Source organism: Monocercomonoides exilis, assembly GCF_001643675.1.
Source record: "Monocercomonoides exilis strain PA203 chromosome Unknown scaffold15-1837935, whole genome shotgun sequence".
In the NCBI taxonomy this organism is placed as follows: domain Eukaryota; phylum Preaxostyla; order Oxymonadida; family Polymastigidae; genus Monocercomonoides; species Monocercomonoides exilis.
Window position 1 is genome coordinate 255,823 of NW_027150560.1, and position 20,403 is coordinate 276,225.

Below are 20,403 nucleotides of genomic sequence, written 5' to 3' on the forward strand. Positions count from 1 at the left end.
ATGCACCCACCATTGGTGGAAGTCTGTTGGTTTTGTGGAGCTGAGTGGATGTTGGTGATGGTGCAGTTGGCGAGGGAGAGGGAGAGGGCAGGGGAGGTGGCAGAGGAGAGGACACAGCTGGCTGGAGTGGCTGTGGAGGTGATGTCGGTGATGTTGGAGGAGTTGAGGGTGAGGGGATTTGTGAGGGAGGTGAGGTGGAAGATGCTTTGGCTGTTGAGGGAGAGACTGGTGATTGCTGTGTGGTTGAGGGCGAGGGAGCCAGCAGTGAGGAAGAAGAGGGGAGTTTTTATTGTTATGGAGGTTGTTCCGGTGATGGTGGTTGTGTTGAGGTTGAGGGAAGGGGAGTTTTGGGAGAGGTGGAAGAGGATGGGGGTGATTTGGTTTGTGGAGTTGTGGACGATGGCGAGGGCAGAGACTGTGAGGGAGCCCTGGGTCTGTTGGAAGAGGGCAGACGAGGCAGATGGATCTGGTGAAGAAGAAGATGTTAATGATGATGATGAGGATGAAAATGATGACGGAGGTTGAGGAATGCAATCTGAGGCGATGGTGGTGGTAGTTGTTCCATTTCCCGTGATTCTTGTGTCAAAAGCAAGGAAGATAAGTGTCTGGATGAGTGCAAAGGTGGATTTGAGGAGAATGAGAGATGCATCTTGGAGGAGGGCGAAGCCACTGAGAGCATACTCGATTGTGGCACATGGGCTTTCCTGCGTTCGACCACAGGCACTGACATCAGTTCCGTTGTTTCCAACGATTTTGCTGTTTGCAATGAGAGGAAGCCAGCTGTTGACAGTTTCATTGGATGCTGTGTTGTTGAGAAAGATTCTGTTTGCGGGTGTTGTTGATCCACAATTCTCAAATGGAGATTGGGTGATTGCATCACCACTGAAGAACACATCATTTCCTCTGCCATTTTTGGCAGTGTTGCCATCGAAAAAGCAGAATGCGATGAATTTGACTTCATTCATCCAGGAATATGTGTCTCTGAAAAATATTACAGCACCTCCCCATGAAGTTGAGGTAGCATTCAGTTTATTGTTTGTAAATTGGCAATCATCAACCAAAAACTGACTTGGTTTGTTTCCTGGAGGCCAAATGAATGAAAAAGGGCCAGCAGAATCACTACCAATATTTATAATACACTTGCATTTGGTGAATAGAAACTGAGAATTTGATTACATGTTTTCGAGCCTGAAATACCAACCAGTTCCACGCCAATCAGCTATTGAGCAATTATCCACTCTGTTTTCTGAGAATGTCCAGACAGAACTGGATAGAGGATAAGCTATACAAGTTGCTCCTCCATGTCTCGCCTGGCAATTTGTGAAATTCGATTTTGTGATGCTGATTTGCAAAAAATTTTCACAAAACAAAGCTCCTCCTTCACCATTGCTTGATGTACATTTGTTGAATGAGCAAGAAATGATAGAGAGATTTGCATTTATACACTCAACATGAAGAGCTCCGCCATGATTCGATCCACCATTTGAATCGTTCCATTCGCACCACTCGAATCGATGACTGTTCACATAAAACGAAATCAGTCTTCCAGGTTTCTTTTTATTAGTTTCATTTCCAATATGTTCAACAGGAGCATTTGGTGTAGAGCTTGTTTGGCGAAGAAAGGAGGTGTCAAAGGCAGGGAAAAAAGTGTCGGAGCTGCAAAAAGAAGAGAAGATAGAACTGTTGATGATGGTTTGAGTTTGCTGAAAAAGAAATCTGTCAGCCAGGACACGATAGAATAAATAGATGGGATCGTCGAAATTTGATTTGCACTTTCGAGTAATCCTGAGGATAGAGTGTGTTATAAATGTGGGATATCCAAATGCAAAATGTTTATAGAATTTGGAACTGTAAGAAAATTGTGTAATCGGCTAAATAATTATATAAATATCGAAAAAGTCAAATTTGTTAAAAATAGAAATGTTTAATACTCAAAACGAAATCTTGAAAAAGAAACGTATATACCTTTTAATATTCAGTGTTTTATATATTTTTTGTTAATGATTTTTGGTATTGTTTTACAAAAAGGTGAAAAATGAAAAACAATATTGTTTGAAAATAGCTGTTGCTTGAAACGGGAAAAGCAGTAATTACCTTATGAGCACTGAACAAAATGGCACAGAAGTTGTCGTTGGTGCTACAGTTTTAAAGAAACAGTTCACAATTGTGAAGAAATAAACTGAAAGTTTTCAGAAGCTTTTATGATTTGTATATTGGGAAAAATGACTTTTTAATTGCAATAATCATTCAAACTCTCGTTATAAAGCTCACATTTTCAATAACATAAGTTGGAATAGCATTTTAAACGAATTATCGAATTATTCAATTTTTTCGAAGAAGATTATTGAAAGATCAAAATTTTTCAAAAAGAGAATCAAAAGAAACTTCAGTATTTTATATCAATCTTTTATGCAAATCATTTAATGTTATCTATTTTCATGTTTTGCATATTCAATTCAAAATTGGATGAAGATTTTTAAAATAAGCAAGTCAATTTAAATAAACAGGGGTTATTTTAAATAACCCCCACAATTTTAAATTATTTTTTCAATTTGAATAATTTGATTCAATCTGCATTGTATCTATTATTTCATATATTGTCAGATGCTGATTCATAAAGCTGAATATATGAAGAAACAGTATTATTCCAAGGCTGCATCAAATATTTTGTGAATTATTATCAAAATGAAATGTCTAATATTTATATTCTTTTCAATCAGGAATTGAAAAAATATTTTATTATGGCCATTTTGATCCTTCAAAAAATAATTTCATTCATCATCAAAATTGTGTTATCTCATTGAAATGAATGTGCATTTGCGGTATTTGGTGTTCTTGCTCCTTGCAAACATGTTTGAAATCCAAGGCGTTTCTGGAAGTTCCACATGGAAAAGCGAAGGTTTCCTCTCAAATGTTCATTTTTCTAATTATCATGCTTTCTCAGGCCAAGACAATGCAAATGATGCTCGATTCCCATCAAAGGGAGATGACAACTGTTTATTTGAACAGAAAAATGTTCCAGAAGTGAAAAAGTGGCAGTCAGGAAGATTATCAGTGATTAATGCATTTTTGGGATTCTACAATTCCACGGTTGGACTGAAAATTTTGGCATTTGAATATTCTTCTCCATCATGTGTGCAAATAATAGACAAGTCAAGTGTAGTGATGGAATCGTGTGTTTCCCACCAAAAATCAACAACTCCTTTTCTTTTGCAAAGTGGGTCAATCAACATTGTGAATTTCACTATGATCCCTCAAATCAGTCTTTGTTCCAGAAGTCTCGTATTTTCATCTGATGATTCAAATTCGGTCGTTTTGAGAAATTCCATCATGGCAGATATGGCTGTTTCCTCTTCAGATTATTTCTTATTGTCTGGTCAGAGCAAAAGTGAACAGATTGATAATTGTGTCTTCAGGAACATGTCTGTGAAATCTGACAAAAGCAGTGATTATAAAATGGAACGTTTTTGCCATCAAAGTTCAATGGAGAGCTGCCTCATTTATTCGTGTGTGAATGTGTTTGAAGGAGGGATCTCAGATGGATCGCTTTCATCAGAGGAATTTATCTGCAGAAACACATCAATAAGCTTTGGGAAAAGAGAAACGAATGCTCTTGAGAAAAAAGGACAGATGAATATAACCGATTGCCAATCATTTTCGTTGTGTGAATGGACTGATTGCACAGCACCGCAAGGAGGTGCTCTTTATGTGCATGACAATGAAAATGCCATTCTGAAAGTTGAAAATTCGTCATTCACAAGATGCAATGCTTCTTCGAAAAGAGGGGGTGGAATATATGCTTTGAATGTTGCAGAATGCATTGTCCTTCATTCTGCGTTCCTTCAATGTTCATGTGCTGCTATAGATACAGACTGTGGTGGTGGAGGAATAATGATTGAGAACGTCAACATGCAACCAATGGTTGATAATTGTTTATTTAACAACTGTTCTTCAGGCGACGATGGAGGGGCAATTGATCTTCGTCCAACGATGACAAAAAAACAGAAGAAATGCATTGTTAATTCATTCTTTATAAACTGCAAAGCAAATCACACAAGCTCATCCACTGGAGGTGCAATTGAGCATTGGGACTGCATTGACAAGGTTGTAATTTCAAATTGTTTGTTTCGGAATTGCCATTCCATGTGTGGAGGAGGTGCAGTTTGTCAATGGATTAATGAGAATAATAACGGAATTTTGTTTTACTACTGTTTTTTCCATAATAATACATGCGTAAAGGGAGGACATGACGTTGTTCTCTATGATTCCACTGAAAACAATATTGATTCCAGCTGTTTTTCAACCAAGAAAACATCAAACAGAGTTAGCACAAAATTCAGCTCAGTTGTTGACAAAAGCGATTCACTTCGAAACGATTTTGGAAGAATCAGATTTGTTTCCTCTGTGCAAACACAATTAAATGCCAAAGACACATATGCCTGTGGGCTGGATAAAAGCTATCCTTGCAACACCATCAGCCATTGTTTAACACAATTGATTCCAGACTTTGTCACCAATGTTGAAGTATTTTCAGAGACGATAGGAGAGACGAAGAGCGTGGACTGTGGAACAAACTCTTTCACAATATATGGTCAAAGTGATTCAACAACAACTGTGCAGACAGAATTGGAAGCAGCTGGGTTGACTCTTTTTTCAGTCTCGACAGGAGCATTGACAGTCAATGATCTTGCCCTTGTGCATGACTCAGCATATGAAAATAATCGAGCCTCAAGGCTGTTTGAGATCACTGGAACTGGAAAGATGCATGTTAGCAGACTGAACATATCTGTTGGAAGCGGGCACTCAACAGAAACAGCATTCACCACAGAACTGATAAATGTTCAGGGAGGAATATATCAAATGGAAAACGTGAACTGGGCAAAGACCCTCTCAACAACTTCGCTGATTTCGCTTTCTTCGACAAATGAGATTTCATTGACACTTTCAGTGTGCACATTTTCTGGGATGGAAAGAACAAGGAATGGAGCAGCTGTGATGTCGTTTTCCAACGACAAGGCAAACATCGATCTGGATTCTTGCACTTTTGAAAGATGCGGAAGCACAACATCAGAAAATGGAGGATCGATGATGCTATGTGTGGGAGAAGCAAATGAAGTGAAAGTGGAAGGTGGATCTTTCGATGAGTGCTTTTGTTCTTCTTCCAATGGTATTGGAGGAGGAATTCTTCTTCGATTGATAAAGGAAAATCCAGATTTCCTGATTTCTTCTTCCTTTGGCACAAACACAGCCAAGTGGGGAAGAGATCTTTTCGTTCTTTCTCAAAATCTGGAAGTGACTTCAAAGTCACAAAAAATCGCATGCGTCACTGCCTCTTTGGATTCTTTTGATAAAGTTCGAGGATATGAAAACGGAAACACGAGTTTGGCGATCCCTCTGTGCATCTATCTCCTTCCCACTCCAGAAGACATTTATGTGAGCAATACCGAGGCATATGATCATTCACATTGTGGAATTGTCCAATTCCCTTGTTTGACAATGAAGCACTCACTCACACGACAAACAGGAACAAAGAAAATTGTTGTGAATGGAATGATTTCAATGAGCGATGAATTGGCATTTGAAGAAAAGAAACATGAAATCAGAGGAAATGATGAACAAAGTGGCTGGACAGTCTCTGATGCAAATGAAACATCCAATTCAGCGATGATAACAGCAAATGTTGAAACAGAATTATCAAAGCTCATATTCTCTCTTCCTTCTTCTCTTTCATCACACTCCACTTTCATTTCTTCATCTTCACAACTGACTATGTCTCATTGTTCGCTTTTCCTTCAAGACCATTCATCTGAATTGGCATTGCTATTCTTATCTGTTGAGTCTGGGACATTGGCTATCGACTCGTTTTCAGCTTCATCAATCACTTTGAGTGGAAATCCATTGATCTCGTTGAGAAGAAGCACAACAAACACAGAGTTGATGAACATTCAGTGGTTGAACATGACGAACTGCAATTTCACAGAAATCGAAAGAGCAGCTGGAAGTGGAGGCTGTGTGAGCATCGATAACAGCAATGATGAAGATTCAAATGGAGAAATAAATATTGAAGAATGTGATTTTGAAGAATGTTCTGTTTTGGCTGAGGGAAGCAGAGGAGGGGCTATCAATGCTAAGTTGAAAGGGAATATTCAAATGAATATCACTTCATGCACATTTACAGGATGCACAGCACCAGCTGGAGAAGAGAAGACTGGGTTTGGAGGAGGGATGGCACTGAAGTTGATCGATGGCCTTTCTTCATTTGTGATCTCATCCCCTGTTTTTGTGGAAGACAAGCCAAATGTTGCGAAATACGGAAATGACCTGTTTGTTGAGGCATTCAACTTGACAAAGAGCATCACAAACACCTCTCTTCCATTTGTATCTGGGCATCTGTCTGATATTTCGTTGGATTCTATGAGAGGGTTTGATGGGAATGATACTGAGAATGCTATTCCACTGATTTATTTCTGGAGAGCAATTGGCTCAGGGATATTTATCAGAGATGATGGAAAAGATGTATGCATTTGCGGGTTTTCGGATTATCCATGCCTGTCAATTGATTATTCACAAACAAGATTGACTGAAGGAAACGAAAGGATAATCAGCGTTATTGGGAAGGGGATTCTTCAGAAGAGTGTTGATGTGAGTGGGTTTTCAATAAGCTCAAATAATACAGACATGTGCTCTTTGGAATGTCTCTCATCTCTTGAAGGAGCAGAAGGAGCAGCAATGAAGATTTCTGGAATTACCAATTTCGAGCTAATTAACTTTGTGATTCCATCTTCATTCACAGGTGGAGTCAATTATTTGATGCATGTTGGATCAAGTGAAGGGATATTGACCGTGAAAGACTGCTCATTCTCAAAAAATGAAGAAAGTGGAGAAGACACGATTATGTTTGGACTGATAAAGGCAGAAAGAGGCACAGTTCAATTGGAATTTGTGTCAATGCAATCACTTAGCTTTTCAAAGGATGTTATTTCTGTGCTGTCAACAACAACATTGAACATTAAAAACCTTACGATGAAGAAAATTGAGCTAGATGGATCAAGTGGATTGAGGATATCAAAGAGTTCAGGGAGAGAAAAAAATGAAGTTGAACAAGATGTTATCGTTGAGTGGAATTCATTGGAAGAAATCACCCAGAACACAACAGATGATATTCCCATCATCCGAAATGACAACGATGATACGCCTTTGAAAATGGTGATTCGAAACACAACGATGAAGAAGTGTGGCGGAACGAGGTGTGGAAAGGGAGGAGGGATGTTTTGTGTATTGAATGAGGGAGGAAAGTTTGACTGCTCATTTTGCACGATTTCTGAGTGCTTCTGCTCCACCACAGGAAGAGGCGGGTGGCTGTTTCTGGAATGTACCTCGGTGGTTGAGCAGCCTCTGAACTTTGTTCTCTCAAACATCACATTCAGAGGCAACTCTGCATTGAGAGGGAGAGATGTGTATGTGAGATGCCATTCAATCGAAACACAAATAGTTGATGAACAATTCCTTTTGGATTTCAGAACACCATTTGTGAAGGAGCTGGCAATATGGGGATGCACAACAGACTCGTTTGTTGGGGAAGAGGATCTTCTGCTGAGGGTTGTGAAATATCAGAGTGAGACGATATTTGTTTCTTCAGCAACGGGCAACCATGGAGATAGCAAGCAATGTGGAGAGTTCAATGCTCCATGCCACTCATTGGATGTTGGAGTTCAACACATCATTCCATCATCATATTCTCAACTGTTGATCTCGAAGGAGACAGTTATTGTTGGGAAATGTGATGTGCATGATGTGATCATTCGCTCACTTGAGTCTCCCTCAACTGCTTTGGTGCATCTGAACTCAACAATTGCTGGCAATGAGGGCAGTCTTCTCAAAACTTCTGAGAAAGTTCGGATTGAGAGTGTGAAATTCAACTTTGACCAGTCATTTTCATATTCAGGCAGCTCTATTATCCATGAAGCAAGTGGGCAGCTTTCTCTTTCATTTGTTGACTTCGCATCTGTTGGAGAATCAAACAACAATCAACTTGTTGTTGTTTTCAACTCAACATTACTGAGCATTTCAAAAGGGATTCTTCATGTTGACAACTGTTCAATATCAATGCTTTCATTCAAGAAGACTTCATTTCTGCTAAATGGAGATGAGGTCTCATTCACAAATATGAAGCTGGAACAGATAGAATCAACAACAAATTTATTTGAATTTGGCAATTGTGGAAGTGTTGTGCTGAATGGAATTGATGCTGATGGAGTGAAGTTGTCTGAAGGTTGCATCATTTTGATTGGCAGCTCAACTTCGGGAAGTGTTTCGGTTGGAAGCTCCTCATTCAAGAACTGCTCGAGGAATTCAGAAGGGGCTTCTGTTCTTTCTTCTTCCTCGACATCTGCTCAAATTGTTCTTTCAAATTGTTCCTGTTCAAATTGTGATTCTCTGTCAAGCAAAGGAAGCATGATGGAGATGAACAATACGAAGGATGTTTTGATAGATTCGTGTCGATTTGTTGGAGTTCTTGCAAAAGAAAGTGAAAGAAAGAGAAATAATGCATTTGAAGAACTTTGTAAGTGGAATAGTTCGGTTGTTGATTTCTTAAGCAGTTCTGTGATGATGAAAGATACAACAATCTGCAACTCATCAAAGGGAGGGATAACAGTGAGTGGAGGATCTTTGATGATTGAGAAAGGAGAGTATTCAAACAACAATCCATTCATTGAAAAATATCCTTCTCTTCGTCGAAACATCATTTGTTCAGACTCTTCTTCATTGACCATTTTCAGTTTGAAAGGAGGAGATGGAGTGAAGGATGACTCATCGATGTGGATATTGAATGAAGGATGTCTGTTTGAAGGGATTGTTTCTGAAAGAGCATCACCATTTTTCATTCCAGTGTTGGAGGGTGTTGAAGCAAATGAGAAAGGAGAAGAAGTTGAGGTTGTATTCAAAGGGAAGCTTCTTCTCCCGTGCAACTTGTCATTCATGGTTGTGAAACAGATTGGAGATGAAAAGCAGATCGAAAAGTTTGTGTTTGATGAGAGTGGATATGTTTCGGAGACAAAAGTTAGAGGGAGATTGGCAAGGGAGATGATAAGTGAGGCAGGAGATGAGGCAGAAGTGAGAGTGAGCATTCTGTTTGGAGATGCTGACAAGCAATCATCAACTGATCCTTTTATTCTGAAGAACAGAAGTGAGCCCAGGGTTAATGGAGATGAAAGGATTGTTGAAGGAGGAAAAGAAGGGAAATCATATTGGTTGTTGATTGTTTGCATTGTGATTGTTGTAATACTGCTTGTGGTCATTATTGTTCTGGCTGTTCGATGGAAGAAGGTTAAGAATGAAGCAGAAGATCTGAGAGAGATTGTGAACGATAATATCAGAAAGGATCCGAAAGCGTTTGAGATGGTGACAATGGAGATGTCACCTGAGGAGCAGTGGAGGAGAGCAGAGAATGAGGCAGAGAAGAAGAATGATGTGAGGATGAAGAAGAGGGTGTATGCGAAAAGCTTGGAACATTCAGAGTCATCAGAGCATCTTCTTTCTGAGAGTGGCTCCACTGAATATATATTGGGAAAAGATTCTGATAAGATCCCAGAATGGGCATTGGAGAAGGTTGAAGAAGAGGAAATTAGAAAACAGACTCCTTCTCCATCCATTTCTTCGACATGCTCAACTGACTCAGATTCCACATTTGTTCGAGGGGAGGATTTGTGCCCAACCACCTCATCGATGTCGAACTTGGTGGATGCAATGGCCTGTTCATCTCCTCACGAGAAACTGATTGTGGACTTGAGGGATTCACTGTTCATGCTGCTTCATGGGCTGAACAAGACAAAGGAAATGCCGATTGGCACATTGAAAGAAAGAGAGCAAACAGCTGCCCAGATCCTGTTCTGGGTGGCTAACCTTGCACTTCACTCGTTTGATGAAATGGAAAACCCTCTTCAATCTCTTTCCAATCTGAGTCCTCACATTGTTCTTTTCTCCGAACACATGGTGATCTGCATTGTGATGCATTCAGACTTATTGTCAGATGATGATTCAGATTCCTCATCCATCTCATCATCAACAGTTGTGACATCTGCCAGTGGCAACGATGATGATGACTCCCTTCCCTCGTCTGCCTTTGAGGATGAAGATAGTTTCAAAAAAGAGTGTCTGAGGTGGAAGGCACCAGAGCTGCAGATAAACAAGAAGATGGGAGCAACAAAGGAGTCAGTGTCATTCTCGATTGGGATGATGCTGTGGGAATGTTTGACTCTTCAAATCCCATTTGGCGAATATGAGGCAGAGGTTGCAGGGCAGAAGATCGTGAATGGGGAAAGACCCCCACTGGAGATAATTGGAGGGAGTTCGAAGTTGGACATTGTAAAGAGTTGTCTGGAACAGAACAGCCAGTGTCGAGGAACATTGAATGGATTGAAAAGAGAGCTCATTCAGGGATTTCCACCAGGTGCCTTGATAATGACGATTTCTGATGCAATCACACTTGAGCCAGACAGTGGGATTGAGAGTGGGAATGGTGAGGAAAATGGTTCTTTGTGCACAAACAGCACAACAACTGTCAAATGAAAAGAAGGTTCAAACTTTCATATCAGAGAGAGAAAGTTGAAAATCAGAAAATGGAGAATGTAGATTTTTGAGAGGAAAAGAATGAACAAATAAGTTATTTCGCTTATGAATGGCTGACACCATCAATCACCACGATTTATTTCTTTCTTTTGATTTGTGATATCACTAGAAATATTTTTGTTAGAAAAATGGGAAGGTGCACACGTTGTGTGTTTTTCTTTTGTTTTGAATTGAAGATTTGAGTTTGTTTGATATTTTAATTTAAATTGTCAATTTGGACTGCTGTGCTTTTTGTTTCTTCTGAAGTCTGACTTCGCCTTGGTTTTTGAAATTTGTCACAAGATTTTCGACCATTTTGTTATAATTCATGTTTGTCACAATTTACATTTCACACAAACACATTGATATATTTCACTTTTGTGTTTTCGTGTTACCATTTGACTTCTAATTTTTGTTCATTTGTTATTCAATATTTTGTATTTTGCGTTTGTAATATGTATTTCCATTGAGTTTTATTGAGTTTATATAATCAGTAACCAGCTTTTTGAAGCACTATTTTTATATATTCAATCCTTCTTTGCACTTTTCACTCACACTTTGAGCTTTTTTCAAAATCTTCTTTTGTTTTGAATCAGCTTTAATCATTTCGTTTTATTAACAATTTTCAACAAAGAAACAATTATTAAATTAACTTCCATTCAATTCATCAAAAATAATTCAAATTTGAGTGTTGTGAATGAATTCGAATGCTGGGAAATACAATCGCAAATATCTTTTTGTTTTCAATTGATGATGTTTGTTCTTTGCACAAAAATTATCATTGAAATTAAAACGGTATAACTTGATATGTCTTCAAAAAATTTGTGGTTCAATATTCAAAGAATTTTATTGAAAGAAATTTCAAATTTTAGAAAGTTGTGAAATTTCTGTGTCTAAATGATAAAAAAGTTTTTTTTTTTTTTTTTTTTTTTTTTTTTTTTTTTTTTTTTTTTCTTTCTAAAAAAGACAGATAATTAACAAACATTTTTCGAAGTGAAAAATGGAGAGTGTTTGAATTTGATTTTTCACCACACTCATAAATACAAATATGAAAATGTATTTGCATTATTGTTTTCAATTAATGGAAAGTGTTATTAAGCCGTTTGAAATAAGCATTTCATTTTTTGACCAATGTTTGAAAGCTATTTGCACAATTTCACCATTTAACTTGAACTTTCACAGAAGTCCTTTCATCATGTTTTGAGGTGTTAACATTTTCTGTTTGATGAATTATTTGAAAACTTGACGAAAAACATTGAATGATTAATTGTCACAAAAAATTGCACTTTTTGGACTTCATAAAGATTGAGCAGAATAATAAAAAAAAAAAATAAAAAATATTTTGTGTGAATGCATAGTCAAAATTGCATTTGAATATTTTCTGAATAAGCCGTTTTTTTAATAATAAAAACTTGAATGATTATTTTATAAACATATTTCTTCAATCAATAATTTCTGTTCGAAATATTTCTTTGAATATTAACAAATGTTCACCAAAAAGTGAGAAGGCTTAGAACTTTTATCTTTTTTTTCAGTAAAGACATTGGCTTTTGAAACAGGTGGGATAAATTCGTGATTTGAATGCATAACACCTTTCCATTTTCAAACGACATTTGATAAATTAAACCCCCGAAAAAAGTCATGATTTCAAAAGAAATCACCCACTATCAGAAGACTATTTTTCATATGGGTCAAACTTCTTGCATTAATAAAAAATCAACGATTTGTTTCATTCTTTCTTGAGTAGTTTTGTAATTATTAGTCAAATGTTCTCAAGCAGCAAATTTATAGACAAATCACAGTCTTTGCTGGATATAATCACATCGGATGTTATCAAAATCGTCTATTATCTCATTTTTTGATGCACAGACATTTTTTCCTTTTTTTCATTTCCTTTCCATCGCATATAATCACTGGGAAAACAAATATATAATCAAATTTTGTTTATAAAGGGTTCTTTTTTCATTGAAAAGTTAATTTTTTGATCAAAAATTTCAATTTTTATAATTTTTTTAAATTATGTTCAAATAAGTCTATATAATGAGCATTAATGATAAAAATTGTTCAATCAAGTGAGAAATGTGTATTTGTGATGAATTTTCAAATATTGAAAAATTGACCCTAAATTAATTAATTAATAAACTATTGATTGTTTTTTTCAATGGAATGTCACATCGCATGTTGTCACAATCGTATATTATCACAAAATGTTGTGCAATGACCGATGTGATAATATCCAATTTTTGTTTTATTTGTTTGATTGTTGACTTTTTCGAATTGTTTTTTTATTTAATGAAGTATCTGTTATTTAAAAAATTCGAAAAGAATGAAAGAAAAAAAAAGAAATGATGAATGTTTACTTCTAGAAAAAAATTGTAAAATATTATTTGAAAAGATATAATAAATGGAAACAAACTTCTGTTAATTCGAAGCAAAGAAAAAACTTCGTTTAATATAATCAAGTGAAAATTGTCATTAAATAAAATGAACACAAAAGGAGCAAAATATAACACTCCAGGTATTTAAAAATGAAAAAAATATACTATGAAAATGAACTTTTCGTGAACAAAAATAATGAACAAAAAGAGTTTTATTTGTTAATTCCTTTGAAATCACAAAACTCAATGAAATGATATCAATAACACCTGCACCTCTGTGACATGACAAATCACTTGAAGCCTCGTCTGTCACAAAAAAAAGTTTTTTAATTTTCGATTTATATAAACCAAACGATTGTTTATACTTCTAAAGACTTTTCAAAGCACTTTGGGGAAGATTTGTTGATAGCATTTGAAATATCTGGTTGTTTTTTTCTTTATTGTCAGTGACAATCACAGACAAATTGTGACAAATATATTCCTCAACTGACATTTCCTGTCAAAAAAATACATATTGGGAAACAGATCATATCAATTAAAAATTAAATTTTTATTTTAATAATAATTTGAATTGCAACATGAAGATTTTCAAATAAATTATTATTGTAATTAAGAATCATGAAATCGTAACGAATATTTTTTTTTGACAAATCACAAATATCTTATCAGTCATTTTGTCATTTTTTCAACTTTCTATTGTCATGTCACAGAGGTACAATAACACTTGTTAACGAATGAAAAATGCCTATTTATTTTCGAAATCTGAATAAGTTAAAGAAAATTATGAGTGAAACAAAGATTTGATGTTTTGCTCTAAAAAAAACATGAAAATCTTCATTTTTCTGCAATTGTTCTAACAATTTTTAAAAAAAAATTCCACAAAATCAAGAATAAACAACAACAACAACAACAACAACAACAACAATAACAACAAACATACAAAAAAAATATTTAATCAAACTTTTTCTGCAATCTTATCGTAATAAGTCATGCATCATCTTGCAAAAATGCATATATTAAAATTAAAAAATAAGAAAAAGTGTTTGTGAATATTTATTCGCAAGAAAATTCAAAAATTGAAAAATTTGGTCTTTTAAGAATTTTTTAATAACATTAAAAAATTTTTTTAATTTATCAGTTTCTTATATATGTTCTCATTTACCATAATAAATACTTTATCAGTTATAAATTCTTTCAGTTGAAAATCTTCTCCCATTATTTTATTTTATTTAATCAGAATTGAGTTTTTTTAATTATTTGGTTCAATGGCTGAGCATAAGCACACTATTCATACCAATAAGACAATACAACCATCTCCGACTGGTGCATATTATCATTTGTTTTGGGCCCCTCCTCCCGGAGAACAATTTCCATTAACAAAGATTAAACAGCTTTCAGCGTTTTTGTCAAATGTTAATCTGGAAGTTATTGTTTTGGAAAAGTGGATATGTGGGAAAACAAAAGATGGTCAGGATATAGTTTATCTTTTGGTTTGTAATTGAATTCGAATTCTTTGAAATCTACTAAAAATTTCAGATTTCTGACGATACAGGTAGCTGTCATTTAAAAGTGATTGGAAGCGAAGCGGAATCTATTATTCCATCCGAGATTTTGAGATTAACAGCAGTATCAGTTTCATTCTTCTTAGGATCGATGATTCTATCAAAAACTCGCCAGTCCAAAATGGAAAGAATAGGATCTTTTGCTTTATTGTTTGTTCATATTCCAAATATATCTTTATTTGAGTGGACTAATGAAAGAGGAGAGAGGCTGCATTCTGGAAGCAAAGCGAGAACAGCCAATTTTGATTACGATTCAACACTATGTTGCAACCAAAATTCAACATTTCTTTCTTCAAGTCTAAATGCAGTTCCTCCTTCAATGCGCGAAAAATATAAAAGAAATGCAGACATGGCCCTTATTACCAGAAAGGAAGAATTGAGAAGGATGGCCGACAGTGTTATGATCAGTAAACCTTCAAATTTAAATCAACGCACTTCGCAAAGTTTGCAATTCAGTTCAGACAGGCCACATTCCTCGCTTAAAGTTTCTCCTCCTAATTCATCTGCATTTAATCCATCATTATTTTTGCCTTCTTCATCGGGATCTGTTCAGTCTTACAAACCTGTTGCTCATCCAACATCTTCTCATTCTTCTTCGTCCTCGTCTTCTTCGTCAACTCTTCCAATGCCAACGCAATTCACGTCTTCGCAACAGGCGCTGCTGCCACCGGTGATTGCAGCCCCAATTCTGTCTTTGCCTTCTCAGCCAGCTGCAATGCCCGCTGATTCATCTTCGGCTTCATCCAAAGAACTTGCTTCTTCTTCTTCTTCTTCTTCTTCTTTATTTCCTTCTCGCCATTCGTCAACTCCTCCTGCTTCAAATTTCACCTACAATCCTTCTCACACGCCTTCTTTGCCATCATCCTCTGGCTCTCAACATAATGCCTTGTCAGACACTTCTCCCTCCTCACTTCCTTACCAGCCAGCAAACTCATTCAAATACACGCCTTCCTCTTCTTCTCCATCTTCTTCCTCTTCCTCCTCCTCTTCTTCTTTATCATCTTCGTCATCATCATCCCGCGGAACTTCTCCATCTTCTTCCTCTTCCTCTTCCTCTTCTTCACCCTCTTTTCCATCATCATCTTCTTCTTCTCAATTTTTTCAGTATCGTCCATCCTCTTCCTCTTCATCAGCTTCCGCTTCACTGCCATCTTCAAACACTTTTCGCCCTTCATCGCAAGAGCACCATTCACACAGCAGCGACCACTCGCTCAATTATCGCTCTCTTTCTCCGCATTCTGCCCCCTCTTCGTCGATGCATTACTCATCATCTGCCTTGCTGCCTTCATACAATTCTTCTTTGCCTCCTTCATCTTCGTACAGTTCTCATTCTTCTTTGCCTCGCACTCCGCAGTCATCAATGCCTTCTTATTCCTCTCACATGCAAGCAGAACAGTCCCACCATCATTCAAGATCTCCACAAAGGGCTTATGGCCAGTCGTCTTCTCGCCATTTTGGTTCATCTTCAATACCACAAAACCCAAGAGATTATGAATCAAATAGAAGGGATCATAGAAGGTGATTTACTCATTAAATTATTATTTTCGTATTATTTTAATTATTTTTCTAAAAATATTGATAATTTTTTTCAAATGAAATGGAATTTAAAAGTTTTTTGAAAAAATTAAACTTTGATCTTAGCCTTAATAATAAATGAAATGAGTCAACTATTTTTTGAACCGAGTATATCTCGGCTGCCAAAGTTTACAATTACCACTGAGAAAAAGGAATTTGATAATCTGGATATTTTAATTTTAAGCCTTGCTTATGTTTGAAATTTTGACGTCTATTTTCTCAATAATTTGGAATTATATAAACTTCAATAGTTACTCTATAAAAATTCTGGTTCAATTAGCGCCATGAATTTTTTGGAGTTATATCTGTATTTTCTTGGAATGTTCGTTGTTATCATACGTCTATATTTTCGAATAGTCATGGTAGTTGAAGAATCTGTCGTATTTGATTGCAGAGGAAATTTGACAATTTCATGGAAACGAAGAATTGGAATCAGATGGAAAGCAACATATAGCGTTAGGGATATTGACTATTTTTTCATTCACGAGGCAATAAAATCGAGTCAAGTGTTTTATTACATTGGAGCAAAACAAAAAGACTCGGACAAAGTCATTGTTTTATTTCCAGTTTGCATTTTTTTTATTATCTATGAATAAAATCTCATTATGTGTATTTGTTTGATTTTATTTGTAAAGCACATCACTACACCACTTCGCTTTCTTCTGCCAATCTATCACACAATTCAAAATTCTGAGTTGTTCTTGAAAAATGAATGATGAAAAGTTGACACAATTTTATATTTACGTTGATTTACGTTTCTTTCAAAAATTTTTTAATTTATACAGTTCAACTTTTCATTTTTATGTTTTTTTTAAAAAAATAACTTATTTTTATAATTACAACAAATGACTATACGTATAATTTTCCATTTTTATTCATTTGAATGAATATAAGAGTCCATTCAAGAATTCACTCTTTTATTCCTCATTTATTTTTTTAGGGAGAAAATGTTTTTTTGTTGTGAATTGTGATAATCTTTTTTTCACAAATACTTAGATACTTTCCTATTTCTATTTTTATCTTTAATAGTTATGATTACACTTTCTGTGCTGAGATGGAAACAAATTTGTTTCCCATTTTATTATCCTTGAAATAACTTTCACATTCAACTGAAAATAAAACAAATTTTGCGAACAAACACAAACAAAAACAATAATTATTACATATTTCTTTATACTAATTAATATTCTTCACATTTAAATTGTTGATTGTATTGAATGGACAGTGAATATAGTGTTTGCTTGTATTTTTTGGCATATTTCATGTAGTAGTTTCTTTAAGAAATCATCTATCGTTCTATTGGAACAAGCTATATCAAATCCTTATGATGATACTAACGTAGAAACAATTCGCTCTTTTCGAAATTCTTTGTTGGAAGGTTTTCACAATTTTTTTATTCATTGATAAGTTATTTCTTTTTGTTTTTTCAAGAATCAAAATCACTTGACATCGTATTCGAGACAAATCTTATTTCTACGCTTATCAAAGCTATTAAAATGCAACCACCGCATCCACTTCAACTCGAATTGGAATTCATTATTTTTGCAATTCACATTCGTACAATTGGAAACGAAAAATCACCGCAATTGTCGAGCATTATCAATCATCTTATGTCTGTTCACAATGTATGATTTGTGTTTTTTTTTTTTATTTTCTGTTTATATCCAAAAAAACTGTTGAAGGGAACATACACACCTTCTCCAGGTCAAGAAATGAAAAAGCCGAAAACAACAAATGACATTATTGCGATCTTGTGGTTTGCGCTGAAATATTTCACAGCATTTTATTTTAAATTTTCTCTGTATTGTATTTTAATGTGCATTTGCATCTTTAGTGAAGGGAATGCAAAAGACGTTGGAGATCAGCTCATTTCACTGCGAAATTTACTAATAAGCCATCCACAAAAGAGTAAAAAGTTTATATCAAAGGGCTTGTTTGATGCACTTGCTTATCATTTGCAAGAATCATCTGTAGAAGTGAAAATTGAAGTTCTCAGATTGATTGCAAACTTATCATTGAACGAAGCATGCGCGGAGAAAATGATGGCAGACCGGGTAATAAAAGGCACAGATCTTGTCCAGCAAGCTCTCCTTCTTGACGTTATGACTGCAGCCCGTCAGTTCCTTGGCCTTGACGAAGACCAATACGAAGCGAAATGGTATTCGGAAGCAAGCTCACTTCGAAACATGCCAAACATTTCGCGCTCAATCAGCTTCGATGCAGCAATTAGCAGCGCGTCTGTGCTATTCAACTTGAGCCACACGGCTCCGTATCCGCTTGCAGAGCAGCTCTTACAAGGCCAGTTCTGCATGATGGAGTTTATCGGAGCTGCGCTTCGATCGCTCCTTTCGAAGAGAAGCGTCTGCAATCGCTCTCTCTCCACACAGATGGACATGCTGCTGTCTCTTCTGCTGGGCACACTGGAGAACTTCATGTGGACCGGCTCGCTGCGCGCGAGAGAGGCAGAACGAGAGCGCCGACTGCAGCTCGATGCAGAAGAAGTGGCAGGCACGCCGCTGATTGGAACGTCCTTCCGCAGGTCAGCGTCGATTCTCACGTCGACGACACGATTGTTCTCTGCTCGCCATCCGTTTGCCTTTGCGCTGGAGTCATCGGGCTGTCTGGAGGCAGTCAAAAACATCGTGTCGGAGGTTGCTATTTCAAAGCAGTCTGAACGAATTTCTGGTTATTCCAACGCAGCAAACGCTTTCCCGTCTCAAACGCACGCTGAAATATCTGCAGTCATTTTGTGCTTTGCATCACAAGGGGCGACGCTGCCGCAGCAGATTTCAAGTGAAATCTGCTCTTTTCTGTGCGACTTGTTCAGAACTTGTCGAAGTTCTGTTATTCCGCGCGTTTTGGACGCTGTGATGGTTGCATCTTCGCAGATCGGTATGTGAATTCTTTGAAAAGTTGACTTGAAGAAAAAAAAAAGTAGAAGAAAAGAAAAAGAAATGATGGTGATTAATTTGAGCATTGCGTTTTGAAAATATATATGCGCATTTGTTTCTGTTTCTTGCTTGAATGTCGATGCGAATCAGCACAATAGATCGTTGCACAAACTTGCACGCACAAATAAAAATTCATCTTATTTTGCACAAATTTTGTGTGAATTCTCACAATTAATGAGTTTTGTGTGTGTGTGCTGAGTGTGCCGATGTCTATTGGTTGCATCGTGTTCAACAGAATCGCAGAATCTCTGGGACCAATTGTTCTCAACTCGATTTTTTCCTTTTCTTTCTTTCTTTCTCTTTTTATTTTTTTGTGAATAACAAAAAATAAAAACGGAGAGAGAAAGAAAGAGAGAGAGAAAATTTGAGAGTTGTAATTTGCAATTGATTGGATTTTCTGGCTTTATTTTTTTCTGGTGCTGCTTCTGTTGTAACAGACATAAGCAATCCGAAAGCCATCCTCGTTTGTTCTGCGAAGATTGAAGCTTTCAGCTTTTGCTCCTTCTCTTTCTGTGCTTAAAATTTTATTTATTTGTTTATTTGTTTATTATTATTATTAGAAATCATAATAAGTCAATAAATAAATAAATAAATAAATAAAATGCGATTTTATCAATTTTTTTTCCGTCTTCCTTTGTCGATGAAAGCTGCCATCATTTTTTATGGCTGGTAGTTTTCGGAGGAGGAATGATGGAGGAATCGCCGCAAAGCACAGAATGACTGAAGAAGGAAAGAAAACTGAATGGCTATTGATGCTTATCTCTCTGCTTGTTGCTGTTTGGAAGTGGCAATTGTTGGCAAGTACAACGCATCATACATCGAAATTATTTTTTTTTTATTTTATTTTATTTTTGAAATAAGTTTTAGTTCTTTTTCTGTTTTATTTCTTCTTTTTTTAAGAAAAAATAGATTTTATTTGATGTTTTAACATATTTTATGTCTTCATTATTTTTATCCGAATTATTTAATGTAATGTTTCTTGTCACATATTTCAAAATTTTTCTTCTTCAGCCAACCAAGAGGCGCTTGTTGACTCTGAAATTCTGATCTACATCTGCCAACTTATTCGGTGTGTTTCTTCTCTTTCATTACTTTTTTTTTTTCCCTTTGTAATTGCAACAGCATATTCATTCTTTTTTCATTCTTTTATTGTTTTGTGATTAAATATTTGCAACTACACTTTGTTTTATCTCATCGTTCCTTTTATAATCTCTATCTATCTATCTATCTTCTTTACTTATTTTATTTTTATTTCGTAACACTTTATTTCCTTCTCCTCTCCCACACATCAGCGATCCCAATCCAATCATCGTCTCTCGTGCATTAGAC

The 20,403-nt window shown here is 36.0% G+C and overlaps 4 protein-coding genes across 4 annotated transcripts; all 4 read left to right on the top strand.

Annotated features, from left to right (window-relative positions):
- Positions 1 to 1,068, top strand: MONOS_4561 (uncharacterized protein; the record flags this gene model as incomplete). The annotated part of the gene is made up of 2 exons (XM_067874645.1): positions 1 to 520; positions 590 to 1,068. 2 exons carry the CDS (start codon positions 1 to 3, stop codon positions 1,066 to 1,068), a joined length of 999 nt encoding a protein of 332 aa, XP_067729847.1.
- A 1,737-nt stretch (positions 1,069 to 2,805) lies between these two features.
- Positions 2,806 to 11,253, top strand: MONOS_4562 (uncharacterized protein; the record flags this gene model as incomplete). The annotated part of the gene is made up of 2 exons (XM_067874646.1): positions 2,806 to 2,899; positions 2,945 to 11,253. 2 exons carry the CDS (start codon positions 2,806 to 2,808, stop codon positions 10,567 to 10,569), a joined length of 7,719 nt encoding a protein of 2,572 aa, XP_067729848.1. The 3' UTR covers positions 10,570 to 11,253.
- Positions 11,254 to 14,639: 3,386 nt separating this feature from the next.
- MONOS_4563 (uncharacterized protein) lies at positions 14,640 to 16,361 on the top strand (the record flags this gene model as incomplete). Its single annotated transcript, XM_067874647.1, has 1 exon — positions 14,640 to 16,361. One exon carries the CDS (start codon positions 14,640 to 14,642, stop codon positions 16,068 to 16,070), a length of 1,431 nt encoding a protein of 476 aa, XP_067729849.1. The 3' UTR covers positions 16,071 to 16,361.
- Positions 16,362 to 16,407: 46 nt separating this feature from the next.
- On the top strand, positions 16,408 to 19,861 carry MONOS_4564 (uncharacterized protein; the record flags this gene model as incomplete). The annotated part of the gene is made up of 7 exons (XM_067874648.1): positions 16,408 to 16,689; positions 16,759 to 16,820; positions 17,392 to 17,501; positions 17,555 to 17,748; positions 17,806 to 17,879; positions 17,958 to 19,015; positions 19,512 to 19,861. 7 exons carry the CDS (start codon positions 16,408 to 16,410, stop codon positions 19,592 to 19,594), a joined length of 1,863 nt encoding a protein of 620 aa, XP_067729850.1. The 3' UTR covers positions 19,595 to 19,861.
- Between the last annotated feature and the right edge of the window lie 542 nt (positions 19,862 to 20,403).